At 36.7% G+C, this 19,945-nt stretch overlaps 1 protein-coding gene and 1 long non-coding RNA gene across 3 annotated transcripts in view; one reads left to right on the forward strand and one right to left on the reverse strand.

Moving 5' to 3' along the window:
- LOC105470293 (CD86 molecule) overlaps nucleotides 1–9,088 on the reverse strand; it is a 60,977-nt gene extending 51,889 nt beyond the window's left edge. The window contains exon 1 of one of the 2 annotated variants that reach the window (XM_024789280.2): nucleotides 8,930–9,088. In XM_024789280.2, coding sequence (XP_024645048.1) covers nucleotides 8,930–8,943 — 14 coding nt within the window. In that variant the 5' untranslated portion in view covers nucleotides 8,944–9,088. The remainder of the gene's footprint in view (nucleotides 1–8,929) is intronic. The other variant, XM_011722132.2, reaches the window with a different exon arrangement.
- Nucleotides 1–19,945, forward strand: part of LOC139362044 (uncharacterized) — a 40,000-nt gene that overhangs the window by 12,663 nt on the left and 7,392 nt on the right. The window contains exon 2 of the long non-coding RNA XR_011620322.1: nucleotides 3,845–4,046. This is a non-coding gene — a long non-coding RNA (uncharacterized lncRNA). The remainder of the gene's footprint in view (nucleotides 1–3,844; nucleotides 4,047–19,945) is intronic.

Raw genomic sequence — 19,945 nt, forward strand, 5'->3', positions numbered from 1 at the left:
CCTACTTTCTAGCTCTGACTCACTGCAGCCTGGGCCCCAATATAATATTCCTAAAATAGTCAATTTACAATTTTCTCACTCTCTCCTGAACCTCTGATGCACTAACAGAGGTCAGAGGTAAAATTGGTGGTTTATACCAAACCAGCCCCTCCAGACATTGAGCCATTATATAAATATTAGGATTTCACTGGTAAGTTTGCCTTTCTGGCTCCTCTTGAAATATAAGACTTGGCTGTTCTGAACCACATCCTTATACACAGGACGACAGAGTGGTGACCAGAAGTACTCCTCGAAATGGGACTCGCCTGTGGGCGTACACAGCTTCTGCCATTCATACGTCATGGAGCTGTACATAAACCACAGGCCTGCATCACTCACTTCCGTCATCTGAGGATCTATGTTGGCCACTCGTGGCATAGGGGCTGTACCTCACTACTAGATTACTTTTCAACTTGATTTCATCCTGCTCAGCAGAGCAATGTAGTTGTACTGAAGATTTGGCAATTTTAGTCAAAGAAATAATCCTATTTCCATAATCCCACCAACCAGGAGGTAACTACTATGACTATTTTGACATATTTGTTTGCTATCGTTTTTTTTTTTTTTTTTTTTTTTTTTTTTGCCTCTTGGGGCACCCCCTTGCTCCAGCATCATCCCCACCTTACGAGCAGCTACCCTTTATTGTCCTGCTTTGTCAACCCTGTGTCACAGTTGTCTTGTCTGGATGGTGGAGAGGCATAGTTTATGCACTGCCTCAAAGACTGCCTGTGAACGACACTTTCCCTTCCCCTTTCCCTCTTGTTTGACTGATTCATCTGTCCTTGGCTGGTTTTGCATAAGCTGACTTTTCGGAGTTGTTGGGCAGCTCCTGATGCAAGATTAATGAACATTACTTTGTATGTTTGTTTGTAAACCAATGTTTATGCCAAGACTTGTGCAAATATATTCTCAATTAAAACACCGGCTTCTCAATTCCTGATATGGAGCTTTCTTTCTAAAATTCTTCCTAGGCCAGGCGTGGTGGGTCATGCCTATAATCCAGCACTTTAGAAGGCTGAGGTGAGCAGATCACTTGAGGTCAGGAATTTGAGACCAACCTGGCCAACATGATGAAACTGTGTCTCTACTAAAAATACAAGAAAATTAGCTGGGTGTGGTGGCATGTGCCTGTAATCCTAGCTACTGGGGAGGCTGAACCCCAGAGGTGAAGGTTGCAGTGAACTGAGATTGCACTACTGCACTCCAGCCTAGGTGACAAAGTGAGTGAGACTCCGTCTTTAAAACAAAAAAAATTCTTTCTACGTGCTTACTTACTTAGAAGTCCAGAAAGCGAAAAAGCAGGTTTTCATAGACAATGTCATGAAAGCACTTACATGATTACTATTATAGAATAGAATTTTATTTTAATGTTTTTGGCATCCTACCTTACATAAAATTTATTTTAGGCGGCTTTGTTGCTTGACTTTCACCTGATTGAACTGCATTTGGCATGCCCTTCTCTTATCTATAGTTAGGAGGAGATCTACTATAGCAACTTCTAGGTTATAGGTAAGAGTCCATCTGCTGGAAATCAATCAGAAAGGCAGAGCTAGAGAACTCTGACAATTAAAAATATAGGAAATAATAGATTTTAAAGCAAAGAATGCGAGTCCTAAAATATTTTTTTTCCATAGGACTTCCTGTCCATTATAAATTATTATATTCCTCATGGCATTGGCAAGTGCTAGTAGCCTCATCTTACAGAGGACACTGAAGTTCAGGAAGCTGATAGGTTTCCCAAAGTGATACCACTAATAAATAGAAGATGATTTATTAACTACTTATTATTTGACACCAACCAAACTAACTCAAAACCCTTGCATTTACCTAAGACATCATATGCCTACAGGCAAATAGGAAACAGCTACCTTCATGCTCCTATGAAACGTCACACAGTTATAAAAAACTCTTATAAAAAATCACCTTTGATATATTTACCACAAAACTGAAATTCTTGAGAACAGAAATCATGTTTACTCATCTTTGCTTTATTTTTAATGTTTAGCACAGTGCCTGGAACAAAGATGCTGAATGAACTGAAAAAAAATTTACTAAGAACATAGACAAATTGGAAGTGCCCAGGGTGTCTGCTTGCACAACCATTTTTAAGACTCTTGATATATGTTGACAGAAATTGCTTTCCAGAAATGTTCTACCTGTTCATATTCCCACAATCAGTAGTATATGAAGGTATACTCTTATTGCATACTTATTAGCATGATTACTCCCAACCATCCCAAAATCCACATAAATTGTTAATTTGTAAAAGGATAATATCTTGTGTTTGAATTGGCATTTCTTTAATATTTAGTGAAGATGAACATTTTTGTTTTTTTTTTACTTTTTAAACTTTTAATTTTTTAAATAATTATAGATTCAAAATAAATTGACAATATGTATAGGGAAGTCCTGTGTACCCTTCACCCAGCTTCCTTCCGTGGTAACATCTTGCACACACGGTTTGTGTTACTATTCACCCACTGAGGGACTTTTTTTCCCCAGTTTGTTACTATTATGAATAAAGCTGGTATAAATATTCATATACTGATTTTTTCAGGAGCATAGGCTTTTATTTTTCTGGGATCAAAACCCAAGAACGCATTGCTGGGTCATATATTAAATGCATGTTTGGTTTTATAAGAAACTGCCAACTGTTTTCTAGAGTGACTTGACCATTGTACATTCCCAACAAGCAATGGATGCATGATCCAGTTTCTCTGCATCCTGCCAGCGTTTGGTGTTGTCACTATTTTTTATTATTTTAACCATTTTTATAGGTAGGTAGTGGTTTAATTTTTTCATAAAGGCAAATGACGTTGACTGTCTTACGTGGTTGTTCACCATCTGTATATTTTCTTTGGGGAAATGTCTTTTTATATCTTTTGCCCATTTTTCTAACTGGATTGTTTGTTTTACTGTCTAATCTGATACAGGAAAATATCTCATTGGTGTTTGAATTGGCATTTCTTTAGTATTTAGTGAGAATGAACTTTGTCATGTTTATTTCTTTTTAAAACAATTACTGAATTATTAACTGCATTAATTGCTTTTGTCATTTCGTAATTGCGGGTTTCTATTTCTAAATAGACTAAAAAAAGGTATCAGTGATTTCATTTGTGTTCATCACAGTACCTTAAACTATCAGACTCTTGATAAAGATTTATTGTTTAGTAGGTTGAAAATAATTGTAAGATTGGGGTGATAATCTAGGTTGGCCTTTGGGTAGCTGAGTATTTTAGGTTTATCCAGTTTTACCAGTTTCTGGCTTGTATTGACTAGTTGGTTCACTTAACCAAATGTTCATTCCTTTTATTTTTACTTGATGTTTTAGTGCAAATCTGATTAATCTGATGCCTAATAATATAGAGCTGTGACATTAGGGTTGTTTGGCTTATCATATTCCTGCCACTAGAGAAAGATTAATTTTGACTCAAAGCTTTCTAAGAAAATGTTTCTCTATTCCAATCTCCAATGGGTTTTTTTTTTTTCCCAATCTGCTTATTGATGTAAATTATAAATGATCCCTGAAATTTCTCTTGGGCTTGTTTTCTTCTTTATATCACCAGATTCACCAGAGGCTTTACCTCTGCAAAGCCTGAAATTATAGCTTGCCTCTGAACTGACACTACAGAATAGAATCTGTATATGTACTGAAAATCCAACATGTAAAATGACTGCAAAAATTATTTTCTTCCAGAAATCCTTCCCAAACTAGTTTTGGGTGGGAAAAATAAAGTATCGAATTTTATTTCTGGTTAGCCTTTTTTTTTTTTTTAATTTAAATTAAAATTTTTTTTTTTTTAAGGAATGAGAGTCTCGCTATGTTGCTCAGACTGGTCTTGAACTGAACTCCTCGCCTCAAGCCATCCTCCCACCTCAGCCTCCTGAGTCACTGGGATTACAAGCATGAGCCATTGACCTCAGCTCTGTTTAACCTTTAAAATGGAGGAAGGAAGAACTCCGGGTCTAGCTGGCTTGGCTCCAGATTATTTCCACGGACAGCAGAGGTGAGTTTACTCCAGTGAGGAGGTCTCATTTTATCACCAGACTTTCTGCAGGAGACCGTCTGTGCTGCTTCCATCTTCAGAGCTCTCCAAAGTCTACTGCCTCCACTCAACTGGGAGCGTTCTGCAAAGGTCACTGAGGGCCTCTGGACTGACATTTTCAGTCATTCTCCTACTTCGCCTTTCTGCAGAATTTGACCTGTGACTACACTCTGCTTTGTGAAATGTTTCTACTCTTAATTTAAGTGATGCAATCCTGTTTTGGTTTCTTTCCCTCCTCCCTGATGCACTTATTCACAGCTTCTTTCTCTGGCTGTATGCACTCTCGCCAAGTGTATTGGTTTGCTGGGGCTGTGGTAACGAAGTACCACGGACTGCGGTGGCTTAAACAACAAAAATTTATTTTTTTTCTGGAAGCCAGGAGTCCAAACTTAAGGTATCCACAGGGTTGGTTCTTTCTGAGGGTTGTGAGGAAAGAATCTGCTGCAAGCCTTTCTCCCTGGCTTATATGTGGATGGCCGTCTTCTTGTGTCTTCACACTGCTTTCCCACTGTGTGTTTCCCCTTCTTACAATAAGCACAATTGTCTTGGATTAGGACCCACCCTAATGACCTCATTTAAATGTTATTATCTCTGTAAAGACCCTATCTCCAAATATGACCAAATCCTGAGGTCCTGGGAGTTAGGACTTCAACATATGAACTTTGAGGGAGCCACAGTTCAACGCTTAGCATGTAGTCACTACAGTTACCTTTTATGTCACATCTCACGTGCTCAACACTGAAGCTTGGTAAATATGCTCTTTCCATGGATGCATTCTCCTCTTTCTTGCATCCATCTCCCCACTTGATTTCTTTCTTTCTTTTTTTTTGACGGAGTCTCACTCTGTCACCCAGGCTGGAGTGCAGTGGTGCTATCTCAGCTCACTGCAACCTCTGCCTCCTGGGTTCAAGCTATTCTCGTGCCTCAGTCTCCCAAGTAGCTGGGACTACAGGCCCACTTGATTTCTATGACACCACTTTTCTCCTGGGCTGCTCTAGTCTCTCTAGCCTCTCCTCAGTATCTGTTGTAGATTCTTCTTCCTCATCTCCCTCCTGAAATGTCGAGGTTTTCCAGGTTCTGTCCTTGGCTTCCTCTCAATTCAGTCCTCCATCCTCTCTGCTACTGGATTGACCCACAATGAGAATTTCAGCTATCAACTGTACTTATGCAGAAGACTCTTCATGTGCCTTCCAGGCCATTCTTCTTTCTCGAACTTGCACCTGAATATCTACTTGTCTACTTGAACATCTCCATCCAGCTGCTCCACAGGCACCTCAAACTCAACACGTTAAAGAAGGAATTCACCATCTGTCCTTTCTCTCTGCCTGGCACAAACCCACTCTGCTTCCTATACCTTCCATTTTGTGAAGGATGCCACTATGCACCTAGATCTCTCCTCCCCTCCCAGTGTCTACATCTGTCAAAAACCAAATTCTGTCAATTCTGGTGCTTAAATATCTCTTAAATGCATGCTCTCCTCTCTGATTCCACCATAACTGCCCTGGTTTCATGCCCTCACCATTTCTCCTTGGCTTACTCCAATAGTCTCCTAAATGATCGCCTTGTCACTCCAAATCAGTTCTCATTCTTCTGCCAGGGGATTTTTTTTAAAGTAAATTTGATAATGTCTCTGTTTACGATTCTTCAAACTTAGGCTGTTCCTTTAGGATGATCATAGCTGGATGCCTGGACTCTGAGCTCCTTGTTCTGACCCCACCCAGTTTCATCCTCTATTATTACTCCCCATTAGGCATCTTCTCAAAGCTATACTTAAAATTCCCCCATGCATCTAAACCCCATTTGTCTATTTAATTACCCAGACCTTGAGACTTCAAACCACATTAACCTCCCATGAGTGTCTCTGAGTCATCTGCTCTCTCTTATAGTAGCTCTTTGCTCCAGGCTTCATTCCTCCTCCTAACTTGACTTTCAGTTTCCCTAACTTCACTTGGCTTTCTACCATTTGGCTTCCCACTGTGATCAGTCACTCCCTGGAGGCTGGCCTTGTCCTTGGGTACTGCTTGTTTCAGATCAGCTCCTGCATCCCAAAAGCACAACCTGGGGTTGTCCTGCCAGGCTCAGAGGATACTGAACATTTCTGCTAGAAAAAACCTTCCTCCATTCTGTTCCTAGTAATGCCATTAAGTGGTTGTATAATCTCGGACAAATCACTTTTCCTCTGTTTCTTAATCCAAACAATAATAGTAATAAAAACTACTAACAATTCCTGAGTACTTAGCAGGACAAAGTTCTAAGCACTTTATATGGATTATCTCATTAAAATCTCACAACTACTTTATGACATATTACCATACCCCCATTTTACAGACAAGAAACTTGGAATTACAATGGTTAAGCAACTTGTCCAAAATCACATAGCTAGGAAGTTGGGGAACTGGTATTCAAACCCCAGCAGCCTGGCTTCAACGTGTGGCCACTTAGCCACTGCATTGTCTTCCCTCTCAATATGCAACTCACCCTAGAGAGTCATGCAATCACTTCTGTAAAATAAGGGAAGAGTGCTCCGGCCTATTCTAAATATAAAATTCTATCAGAACATTGCTTTCAAGATCTAATGAGTTATGGGTAGAGTGGGTGTATTTTGAAGAGGATTCAAGAGATGACAAAAGATAAATGCAAAGGGCTAAAGCCCTAACTATGGAATCTCGCAACTTATAAATTATCACACACCACTAGATTGTTGCTTCTCTGAAAAAAAACAGCTATTTTTTTTATCTTAAATATTTAGCTTTATTTTTCTGCTTGCAGATGGGATTCAAGTTCGAAATCACACAGAAGAAAATACAAACCACCTATATTTCTGATTAATATTGTTTGTATACATCACTGTTCATTCTGCATTTTTCCCCTTTAACTAAATATATTATGAATTGTTCTACAATGGAATTTTAAATAATTACATGGTATTCCATTATGGATGTTCCATAAACAATCAATCACTTGTTTTTAAACATGTAAGTTGTTTCTAAGATTTTCCTTATTAGAAACAATAGCAAGAAAAATATCCATCACTAAAACTTTACAAACATGTATTATTATATCTTAGAATAAATTCCTAAAAGGTGAATTTCTTGGTTAAAGGGCATATACATTTTAAAAGCTTTGATATGTATCACTAGATTATTATCCAGAAAGATGATATCTCCGTTAGTGGGCAACTAGGGTATAAATAATCCTCCCTTCTTAGCAAGATGGAGGGTTCTTGCTTACTTGCTTTTTAAAATTTAATATTTATCTCTTTCATAGAGAAAAAAAATGATACTTCACTGTTGTTTTAATTTGGGTTTACTTCACCTCTTATGAGAGTAAACATTGTTTAACGGCCATTTTTGGTTCATGACCAATCTTCAGGCACTCTGAAACAAAAGGAATCTTAACAAGTTCAATATAGACAGCAGCCTGTGGTTCTTTAGACCTCTGCAGACAGTGCTGGCATAATTAAGTAGTATCCCCTCTATGGTACCATAAAAATTATAAATTCTGACATTCTCTTTTTCTTCATACGAGTATAACATTTCAAAATTCCATTGGAGCAAAAGGAGTCTTTACTTGAAAATTAAATTTTAATCTTCTGAAATAAAAGCAACAAAGCTTTTTCTGAAACCAGTATGCACTGGGTAGATGAAAGTTACTTCGAGTTTCAAAGAACAGTAATTATAAGTACCTAGTGACAGCTGGGCGCGGTGGCTCACGCCTGTAATCCCAGCACTTTGAGAGGCTGAGGCGGGCAGATCACGAGGTCGAGAGATCGAGACCATCCTGGCCAACATGGTGAAACCCCTTCTCTACTAAAAATACAAAAATTAGCCGGGCGTGGTGGCGCACGCCTATAGTCCCAGCTACTCATGAGACTGAGGAAGGAGAATGGCTTGAATCCTAGAGGCGGAGGTTGCAGTGAGCTAAGATTGCGCCACTGCACTCCAGCTTAGCGACAGAGCGAGACTCTGTCTGAAAAATAAATAATTAAAAGTAGATAAATAAATAAATACGTAGTGATTGGTGCCAGCTGCCACCATCCAAGAGAAGGGCGGGTGTGACTCCTTCCAGGAAGTTTCCACAGCATGGAGAAACCTTCTGGCGCACAGTGAAGCGGGCAGGAAAGATTTTAGCTCTACGCCTTAAGAATAGTGTGAACTTGGGCAAGTTTATTTAGCCTCTTTAAGCCACAGTTACCTCATCTGTCAAAAAGAATGATGATATCTTTCCAAAAGTCATTGTGAATAATAAAATTCAGTGAAATAACACTAGTAAAGTACACAGCACATCATGCATGTTCAATACATGGTAGCTAATTTAATCACTCTACATCCTTCCACTACCCAACCCTGCCCAGAATCTCCCATGGCCTGACTATGACATATTAACTGAGTTTTGTATTTTCTCCTTATATCACTTTTTTCTCTTTCTTTTTCTTGATCTCTCACCCTCTATCTTCTCTATCTCATTCCTCCACCCTCAGACCAAACTGACCCTGGTAGACAAAAAACATATTCCCTGTTATTTGTCATTCTTAGGAAGATATTTTAAAAATTCCTGATTCTTCACTTAAAATCAATGACCATAACATTCAGTATTTGAATAACAAATTTACAAAACCAAAATTAGGCACCTAAAAGATATATATAACTACCACCAATAAACTGCTTTGGGCATTGCAAATAATTCTCACCTTCATGTGACAAAGATCTTTTGTAGAAAAAATAAAGGCTTCTCCACTTAGGAACTAAGTGGAGGACACACAACAAAGCACCATCTTCAACCTCAGCCTTTCACTGCAGTCTCAACTCATAACTTCTCTGCAAAGAATAAGAATTATTACTCACCACTGGGGATCCATTTTGTCTGCTTCTGCTGTGGCCTAATATCTGGAAATGACCCCACTCGTCCGTGTGTCTGTGGTAGTCCCTGTTACAGCAGCAGAGAAGCAAAGCTTTCACCCTGTGCAAGCCTTCCTCGGCAATGACTGTGTACCTACCCAGCTAACTTTCTTTAAGAGAAGCTGTTCCTCTTTTTTCTACAGATTTTGACCACACTTGAGGAAGAAATTTAACCCTTTCCTTGCAGTTTAAATTCGTTGACGTAGGTCTACATCTATTAAAAAATATGTAATTCAGTGGCTTGAGCTCCAGACATGACGTTAAGATGAACCTGACTAAAAAAAATCTCCCCTCTTGAAATTCCCTCAAAAAACCTAGAAAATAAAATAATTAGAAAGAGAAAACAAATCTCCACAGCTACAAAATAGAATAATCTACAGATTTTGGTAAGATAATAAAAAGTGATTCATTATGGATGTGGATTGGGAGTGAGTAGCCACCCACCCCTGCCAATTTCCACAACCAAGGTATGGAGAGTTTCACTGAGCTGGGGTGGGGGTGGGAGGTGGAGAGATGTTCTGTGAGGACTGCATAACCAAGGAGAGCAAACAGAAACTACTGCTTTTATTATTTCATTCCTACTATAGCCAAGGATTAAACTGATGAAAGAGAACATTCTGAAACAGAAGCCTGAAAAAAACACAGCATTATAAAATTAATAGATGTCCCTAAGAGAGAAACATAAAATGAATCAAGCAGAAACTATACTAGAAGATATTTCCTCGTATGAATTAAAATGGGCATTATCTAGGAACTCAAACTGTTTAGTATGTCAAAGCAAAGTTATGAAAATCGAATCTCATCCAGGCAAATCATTGTGAACATTTTAAATTCCAAACGCCAAGCAAAAAACAAAATGAAAACATAGGATGACTACAGAGAAACAAAAACCAACTTGGCATCTTATTCAACCCTAAATGGCAAAAAATAGCAGAACAATATCTGCGGAATTTTGAGTTAGCATTATCTACCTAGATAAGATGCCAGTTAAGTGTGAACTCAATAGAAATATGTCACCAAGCAGGCAAGACAACAACTGCAACAGAAATACCATCACCAAGACAGCCTTTCTAAATAAATTATTTAAGGATATATTCCAGAATAATAAATGAATTAAAATAGAAAGGCTTAAAATGGAGAAGCCATGGCTGAAAACACCAGTGCTGAGCCTTAAAGCAAGTTAAACATGGAGAAATAAGACCAAATAATTGTGAATTAGTTTAGACCAAAATGGTAAATAAGAAAAAATTATTAGAAGTAGATAACATATATTATTTTAAGGAAGTTTAAAAATAACAGATGACATCACTGCTAACTAGAGAAAGGAAGCAAAATCAACACATTACTAATCTTCAAATAAGAAGATAGAACAATTATTATTTTATCGACTTTGATAATTTCATCTGGATTTGAGAATTTTAAAAAATGAAGATAGCAATGATATAAAATAAATTATCTATCTTCAAAATTATTGCAGAGCAGGAATGCAAATAAAATAGTATTTATAACTACATGACATATCAGAAATAAGATAAAAACATCCATGTAAACCTCATTTGTTATACATAATAAATATTAAAGGTATGGAATGTCATTTTTCAGTTTCTTGGTATCAGTGTACACACTCAAATTTCCATTTCTTGGTATCAATACATACACTCAAATTTTTATTTAACATAGCATAAGCATTTTCTCCTGCTATCATAAACTTTTTGGTAGTCATTAAATAGTACATTAATAGTACATCAAGTATACACTGTGGAAGCTGACTGCAATGGCACGTATCTGTAACCCTGGCTACTCAGGAAGCTGAGGTGGAAAGATTGCTTGAGCCCAGGAGTTTGAGACCATCCTGGGCAATGTAATGAGACCTTGTCTCATACATACAAAAAAGGTATACATTGTAGAAAAATTATCTTTCTAATATCAGACAATTTTAGCTGTTCGTATTTTTATATTACAATTTTCTAATTAATATATTTAGTATATATATTTAGGAGTTTTTAGTATTTATTAGTTATCCATTGCCATATAACAAATTATCTCAAAATTTATTTCCTTAAAACAATAAATGTTTAGGGATTGGTATCCAGAATATATTATTTAAAAACCTCCTGCAACTTTGTAGAAGAAACAACAAACAATTAAAAAGTAGGCAAAAGAGTTGAACGGACATTTCTTCAAAGAAGATATACAAATGGCCAATACTCACATGAAAAGATGCTCAAAACCACTAGTCATTAAGGAAATGCAAATCAAAACCACAGTGAACGTCAGCAAGATGGCAGAATAAGAAACCCCAGCCTGTGCTCCCTCCCACAGAGACATTAATTTAACAATAATACACAGACCAATTCCTTTTGTAAGAAATCCAGAAGCTGGCTAAGAGGCTACATCACACCAGGTGAGCAATAAAACAGCTGCACGGAAGCTAGTAAGACAATTCATGGTATACCTTCACCATAGTCTGTCCTCTTGGCACAGTGCCACATGGTTAGGAGGAAATTCCCAGTTCTTGGCTTCTCCCTGAAGAAGAAATGAGAAGACCGGACCATACATCCAATGCTCTGACTTTTTGGCCAGGCGCGGTGGCTCATGCCTGTAATCCCAGCACTTTGGGAGGCCGAGGCAGGCAGATCACTTGACGTCAGGGTCATTTGAGACCAGCCTGGCCAACATGGTGAAACCCCATCTCTACTAAAAATACAAAAATTAGCCAGGCGTGCTGGCACCTGCCTGTAATCCCAGCTACTTGGGAGGCCGAGGCAGGAGAATTGCTTGAGCCCGGGAGGCAGATGTTGCAGTGAACTGAGATTGCGCCATCGTACTCCAGCCTAGGTGAAGAAGCGAGACTCCGTTTCAAAAAAAAAAAACAACCAAAAACAAAGTTCTGACTTTATTGGGGGCTGCCTGAGGGACTAGCCTCTGTCTCACTTGTCTTAGAGAGTTAATAGAACCCACCATACTCTAGATGCCTGGGAGACACTGAGAACAAAAAAATACTGGGTGATATATTGCTGTCCTAGAGGGTTCTTGCCATAGCAGATACAGACTGATAAGAGTTCAGTGGCCTATCCCTAGGGGACATGGAAAAGAGTGAAGCATACAACCAATATTCCTGCTTTTTGGGGAAATGGGGAAATGCCCATAGGATTGGTTTCTTTCTTGCCTGTCTTGAATCACTGGCATACTCTAGATGCCTGGGACCCCATGGAAAGAAACCAAAGAGCCGAACAGTGTGGTGCTATTTCAGAGGACCTGTGGCACAGCAGAGGCCAATACAGCTCAGTGCCCTCTTCTTCAGGAGGGCAAGAGAAGAAAAGAACATGTGTCCAGAATTCTGGCTTTTCAGGGGGCTGCCAAAGGGACTGGTTTCCATGTAGCCCCACTTAAGGCAGAGAAGGTCTAACATACACTAGAAGAGTAGGGGCTGCCAAGAACAAAAAAAGAGCTGGACAGTGTGCTGCTACTTTGGAGGACACACACTATAGAAGATAGACAACAGAAGGAGCAAGACATTATGAGCTCATAAAAGCCAGAAAATCTCTCTAATTAGGAATCTATGTGCACAAGTCCAGAGAAAACGTATCCACAGAAAATGTTTGAGAGGTCCCCAAAATCTTTAGCCAGGAGAAAGATTATGAAGGTCTTTCGCAGTACCAAGCCAGCTGGTAAAGACTGGAAGAAGTGGCTGGTTTTGTTTGTTTGTTTGTTTTGTTTTTTTAATATGCAGATACCAACACAAAGTTCTAAGAAATACGAAGAAACAGGAGAAATGGTCAAGTCAAAGAAACAAAATAAATCTCCAGGAACTGATCCTAGAGAAACAGAGGTATATGAATTATCTGACAAAAAAAATTCTAAATAACTGTCATATTGATGCTCAGTGAGTTCAGGAAAGTGACGCATGAACAAATGAGAAGTTCAATCAAGATAGAAAATATTAAAAGGAACCAAACAGAAATTTTGGAACTGAAGAATGCAATTTTAACTGAACTAAGAAATTCACTAGAGGGGTTCAACTGCAGACTTGATCAAGCAGAAGAAATAATCAGCAATTCAATTACAAGTCATTTGAAATTGTCCAGAGGAGCAAAAAGGAACAACAAAAATAACAACAAAGAAAATAAGTAAAGAAAGCCTGAGAGACTTATTGGACACCATCAAACGGACCAATATATGTGTTATAGCAGTCTAAGAAAGAGAAGGGTTGGAGAGTTCATTTAAAGAAATATTGGCTGAAAACTTCTCAAATCTGAGGGAGAAAATGGACTACAGATCCAAGAAGCCCAATAGGCCTAAATAAGATGAACCCAAACAAATCCACACTGAAGCACATTATAATCAAATTGTCGAAAGTCAAAAAGAGAATTTTGAAAGCAGCAAGAGAAAAGCAGTTCATTATACAAGGACACTCCTATAAGATTAGCAATGAATTTCTTAGCTGAAACTTTGAAGGACAAAAGGGAATGGGATGGTGTATTAAAAGCGCTGAAAGAAAAGAACTAGCCAACCAAGAATATTCTCTCTGGCAAAACTGACCTTCAAAAATGAGAAATAGAGACTTTCCTAAACAAACAAAAGCAGAATAAGATAATCACTAGAGTTGCCTTTCAAGAAATGCTAAAGAGAGTCCTTCAAGTTGAAATGGAAAGATACTAAACAGCAATACAAAAACATGAAAGTATGAGAACACTTGGACACAGGAAGGGGAACATCACACACTGGGGCCTGTTGTGGGGTGGGGGAGGGGGGAGGGATAGCATTCAGAGACATACCTAATGTAAATGATGAGTTAATGGATGCAGCACACCAACATGGCACATGTATACATATGTAACAAACCTGCACGTTGTGCACATGTACCCTAGAATATAAAGTATAATAAAAATAAAAAATTAAAATTAAAAAACATGAAAGTATAAAGCTAACTGGTAAAGATAGAGATAGGTACACAATACTGTAATAATTAACAGTATTGTGTAAATCACTTAATTCTGGTATAAAAGTTAAAAAACAAAAGCATATAAGTAATTATAATTGTAAAAATATATTAATGGCTGTACATTATTAAAAATATAATTTGTGATATCAATAACAGTGTGTGTGTGGGGGAAGTAAAAGCAAAGTTTTATATGAAACTGAATTTAAGTTTTATCAGCTTTAAAAAGATAGTTATATCTGAAAGTTGTTTTATGTAAGTCCCACGATGAGCACAAATAAAATACCTATGGAATTTCCACAAAAGAAAGTTAGAAAGGTATAAACTCATGTCACTATAAAAAAATCAATGAAACACAAAGGAAGACAGCAAGAGATAAAAAGAGCAACAAGATAGCTACAACATACACACAAAAAATTTAAAATGTCGATAGAAAACCCCTTTTCTATCAATAATTTCTTTTAATATAAATGGACTAAGCTGCCCAAAGGACATAGCACAGTTGAAGGAGTTTTAAAAAAATAAGATCCAACTATGCACTGTCTGCAAGATTCACTTTAGATTTAAGAACACACATAGGCTGAAAGTATAAGGATGGAAAAATATTCCATGCAAATGATAACCAAAAGAGGGCAGGAGGAGTAGCCATACCTACAAAAGATAAAATAGACTTTATCTTAGTCTATTTGTACAACTATAGTAGAATATCTGAAGTTGGGTAATTTATAAATAACAGAAATTGATTTCTTACAGCTATGGAGATTGGGAAGTCAAAAGTGCTGGCATTCGAGTCTTGTGAAGGCTTTCTTGCTGTATCCTCACATGGTGGAAGAAGGACAAAAAGAGATGAATTGCTGTGTCCTCACATGGTGGAACAGTAGAAGAGCAAAAACGGCCTAAGCTAGTTCTCTCTAGGCATTTGATGAGGCTATAATCCATCCATGAAGGCAGATATTTCATTATTTAATCACATCCCAAGAGGCTCCACCACTTAAAACCATCACAATGGGGATTAAGTTTCAACACATGAATTTTGGGGAACATTTAGACCATAACAGAATTTAAATCAAAACTTGTCAAAAGAAGCAAAGAAAGACATCATATAATGATAAAAGGTTCAGTTCACCAGAAAGATATAACAATGATAAATTTATATGCACCAACATCAGAACACCTAAATATATGAAGCAAACACTGACAGAACTGAAGGGAGAAATAGACAGCAATATTATAATAATAGAGGATTTTAATACCCTACTTCCAATAAAGGTTAGAACATCCAGACAAAAGATCAATTAGTTAACAAGGGGCTTGATCAACACTATAGACCAAATGGACCTGATAAACATACACAGAACATTCTACCTAACAGCAGAATTCACATTTTTTCCAAGAGCACAGAGTATATTTTTTTAATAGATCACATACTGGGTCACAAAACAAGTCCTATCACATTTGAGATTGAAATCATACCAAGTATCTTTTCCAATCACAATGGAATGAAACCAGAAATCAATATCAGAAGGAAAATTAGAAAATTCACAAATATGTGGAAATGCAACAACATACTCTTGAACAAGTGGATCAAAGAATGAATCAAAAGGGAAATTAGAAAATATCTTGAAACAAAGAAAACAGAAACACAACATACCAAACTTTATGGAATGCAAATGCAATACTAAGAGGGAAGTTGATAACAATAAACATATTAAAAATATCTCAAATAAAAAATCTAACTCTACATGTTGGAGAACTAAAAAAAGAAGAACAAGTTAAACCGAAAGTTAGCAGAGAAAGGAAATAATGATTAAAGCATAATGGTGGCTTATGCCTGTAATCCCAGCACTTTGGGAGCCCAAGGTGGGAGGATCACTTGAGGCCAGGTGTCCAAGACCAGCCTGGGCAACATAGCAAGACCCTGTCTCTATACAAAAAAAAAAAAGGAAGATTCAGATAAGATAAAAAATGAAATAGGAGACTTGCAATTGATGCCACAGAAATTAAAAAATATTGTAAGAGACTGCTGTGAACAATTATGTGCTAACAAATTGGATAACCCAAAAGAAATGGACATATTCCTAGAAACAGAACCTACCAAAGCTGAATCATAAAGAAATAGACAATCTGAACAGACCTATAACCAGTAATCAGATTGAATCATCAATCAAAAATTTCCCATTAAAGAAAAGCCCAAGACCAGATGGCTTCACTGGTGAATTCTATCAAACATTTAAAGAAGAATTAACACTAATCCTTCTCAAACTTTTCCAAAAATTTGAAGAGGAGGGAGCACTTCCAAACTCATTTTACAAGGCCAGTGTTAACCTGACAGCAAAGCCAGAAAAAGACACTACAAGAAAAGAAAACTACAGGCCAACATCCCTGATGCAAAAATCTTCAATAAAATACTAGCAAACCATACAGTACATTTAAAGGATTATACTCTATGACCAAATGGGATTTATCCCTGGAATGCAAAGATGGTTCAACATATGAAAATCAATATGGTACATCATTAAAATCATATGGTCATCTCGATAGACACAGGAAAATTATTTGGTAAAATTCAACACTCTTTCATCATAAAACCCTCAACAAACTAGGAAGAGAAGGAAAGAAGGAATTTACCTCAGCATAATAAAGGGGATATGTGACAATCCCACTGCCAGCATCACACTTAATGGTGAAAAACAGAAAGCTTTTCCTTGATGAGGAACAAGGTAAGTGTGCCTACTTCATCACTTCTATTCAACACAGTGCTGGATGCCCAGCCAAGCAACTGGGTAAGAAAAAGAAATAAAGGGCATTCAAATTGGAAAGGAAGAAGTAACATTATCTGTGTTCACAGATGATGATCTTATATATAGAAAACTCTAAAGATTCCACCAGAAAAAAAAATTTTAGATCTAATAAACAAATTCAGTAAAGTTGGAAGATACAAAATCAACACAGAAAAGTCAGTTGCTTTTCTATACACTAACAATGAACAATCTGCAAAGGACATTAAGAAAAAAATTCAATTTATAATAGCACCAAAAATTCTTAAAAACTTAGGAATATACTTAAAAAGCTAAAAGACCTATATGCTGAAAGCTACAAAGCATCAGTGAAAGAAATTAAGAAGACAAAGATAAATGGAAAGATAGCCGTCTTAGTCTGTTTTGTGCTGCTATAACAGACTACCTGACACTGGGTAACTTATAAACAATAGAAATTTATTACTCATGGTTTCACATGCTGGGCAGTCCAATAACAAGTTGTCAGCATCTTTCAAGGGGCTTCTTGCTGCATCATCCCATGGCAGAAGGCAGAAGGGCAAGACAGGGCGACAGTGAGAGAGAACAAAAAGGAACCTAATTCACTTTTATAACAAACTTATGGCAGTGATAACAAACCCACTCCTGTGATAATGACATTAATCCATTCATGAGGGAGGGAGTCCTCATGACCTAAAATTTCCCATTAGGCCCCATCTCCCAACACTGTTACATTGGTAATTAAGTTTCTAACAGTTGCTTTTCGGGGGATACATTCAAAGCACAGCATTTGCTATCTACATATCTTCTTTGGTAAGGTGTCTATTAAGGTTTTTGGCCCATTTTAAATCAGTGGTTCATTTTCCTATTGCTGAGTTTTAGGAGTTCTTTATGTATTTTGGATAACAGTTTTTTAAAAATTAAATATGTCTTTTTGCAAATATTTTCTTCCAGTCTGTGTCTTGTCTTTTCATACTCTTGATGGTGTCTTTCACAAAGCAGAGATTTTTAATTTTAATAACATATAACTCATCAATTCTTTCTTTCATGCATTGTGCCTTTGGTGTTGTACCTACACAGTCAGGAATAGACCCAAGGTCATCTATATTTTCCTTTGTGTCATCTTCTAGTATTGTAGTTTTTCATTTTAAATTTAGGCCTATGACCCATTTTGAGCTAATTCTTGTGTGTGTGTAGATTTTTTTTTTTTTTTTTGCATCTGGATTTCCAGTTGTTCTAGCATTATTCGTTGAAAATGGTATCTTCATTGTATGCCATTTGCTTCTTTGTCAAATATCAGTTGACTGTATTTTTGTAGGTCTATTTCTGGGCTCTCTATTCTGTTCCATTGATCTATAATCTATTCTTTTACTAATACCACACTGTCTTGACTACTGTAGCTTTATAATAAGTCTTGAAGTTAGGTGTATCAGTACTCCAAGTTTGCTGTTTTTCTTCAATTTTCTAAGATTTTTAAAATATTTTCTTTTTGGCCAGGCGCGGTGGCTCAAGCCTGTAATCCCAGCACTTTGGGAGGCCGAGACGGGCGGATCATGAGGTCAGGAGATCGAGAGACCATCCCGGCTAACACGGTGAAACCCCGTCTCTACTAAAAAATACAAAAAAACTAGCCAGGCGAGGTGGCGGGCGCCTGTAGTCCCAGCTACTCGGGAGGCTGAGGCAGGAGAATGGCGTAAACCCGGGAGGCGGAGCTTGCAGTGAGCTGAGATCCGGCCACTGCACTCCAGCCTGGGTGACAGAGCAAGACTCCGTCTCAAAAAAAAAAAAAAAATTTTCTTTTCCAAACATGTTTGCCTTAAGACATTTTTGAAATTCAGATATTTTATATATTTTGTAGTAAAAATATGGATTTTTTTAATGCAACTTCTTCCAACCCCTTTTAATCTGACAAAACCCATTTCCCAACTTGAAATAAAACTTTTCTATTTTATCTTTTCTTGGTTTCCAAGATTGCAGTTTTACATGTAACTTTATGTAAAACTGACTTTACTAAGTTGGTGAGGTGAGAATGTAAATAAATCCTTTCCCTAATTTTAAGCCAATTGTTCCCTTATTATTTGTTTAATTCTAGTTTACTCCTCCACTGATTTGTGATGTTTTGTTAGTAATATTGTAAAATCTTTCATGTATGTGAAATAATATACAGTTTGGGGACAATTATGTATCATACTCTTAATTAACAGATTTAAAGTATCTTATAATAATTTTAGCATCTATTAGGGCTATATCTTATTAATTTATTTTCAAAATCTTCAAAAGTCATAGTAATTATCCTTTCTATTTACATTCTGAAGTAAATTTATTGTATTTTAAAAAGTAGTCCCTCTTTAACTGAGTCTTTTAAGAACTTGTCAGTAAATTTTACAATTGTGCTATTATAATTTATTTTATTTTTACCCATGTTATAAACACATAATGCAGTTATAATTTTGCTTTAAACAATCAATTATCTTTTAGCACATTGAAATATAAGTAATAATAAATTTTATCTTACCCTCATTTATTCTGTTTTCAAATCTCTTCATTTCTTCACATATATTCTAGTTTCTAACCCATATTATACATCATATTTCATCTGCCTGAAAAACTTCTTTTCTTTTAAAATTTCTTGTGGTGTATGTCTGCTGGTAATGAATTTTACCGGTATTTGTCTGAAAAAGTCTTTATTTCTCCATTGCTTCTGAAAAATATTTTTGCTGCATAAAGAATATCAGGTCAACAGTTTTCTTTCTTATAGCACTTTAAATATGTCCCTTTACTGTCTTCTTGCTTGCATGGTTTCTGGAAGAAAATGTCTGCTGTAATTCTTATTCTTGTTTTTCTATGTGTAATATCTTTTTTACTCTGGCTACTTTCAAAATTTTCTTCTTTGGTTTTTAGTGGTTGGAATCTAACATGCCTAGAAGTGAGTTTTTTGCTTTTGGTTTTTGGTATTTATACTTCACGGTGTTCGCTGAGCTTCTTAGAACTGTGGTTGGAGGTATGCTATTAATTTTAACAAATTATTGGTTATTATTTCTTCAGATATTTCTTATGTCTTATATTCTGTCTCTCTGATCCTCTTAAATTTCAATACATTTATGTTATATCACTTGGTGTTTTCCTCCAGCTCTTAGTGGTTCTGTGTTTTATTTTTCATTCTTTTTCCTGTCTGCATATCAGTTTGTGTAATTTCTGTTAACCTATTTTCAAGTTCTCTTACCTTTTAAAATTGTTTCAAAATTTTATTTTTTAATTGACAAA

Source organism: Macaca nemestrina, chromosome 2, assembly GCF_043159975.1.
Source record: "Macaca nemestrina isolate mMacNem1 chromosome 2, mMacNem.hap1, whole genome shotgun sequence".
NCBI classification, from domain to species: domain Eukaryota; kingdom Metazoa; phylum Chordata; class Mammalia; order Primates; family Cercopithecidae; genus Macaca; species Macaca nemestrina.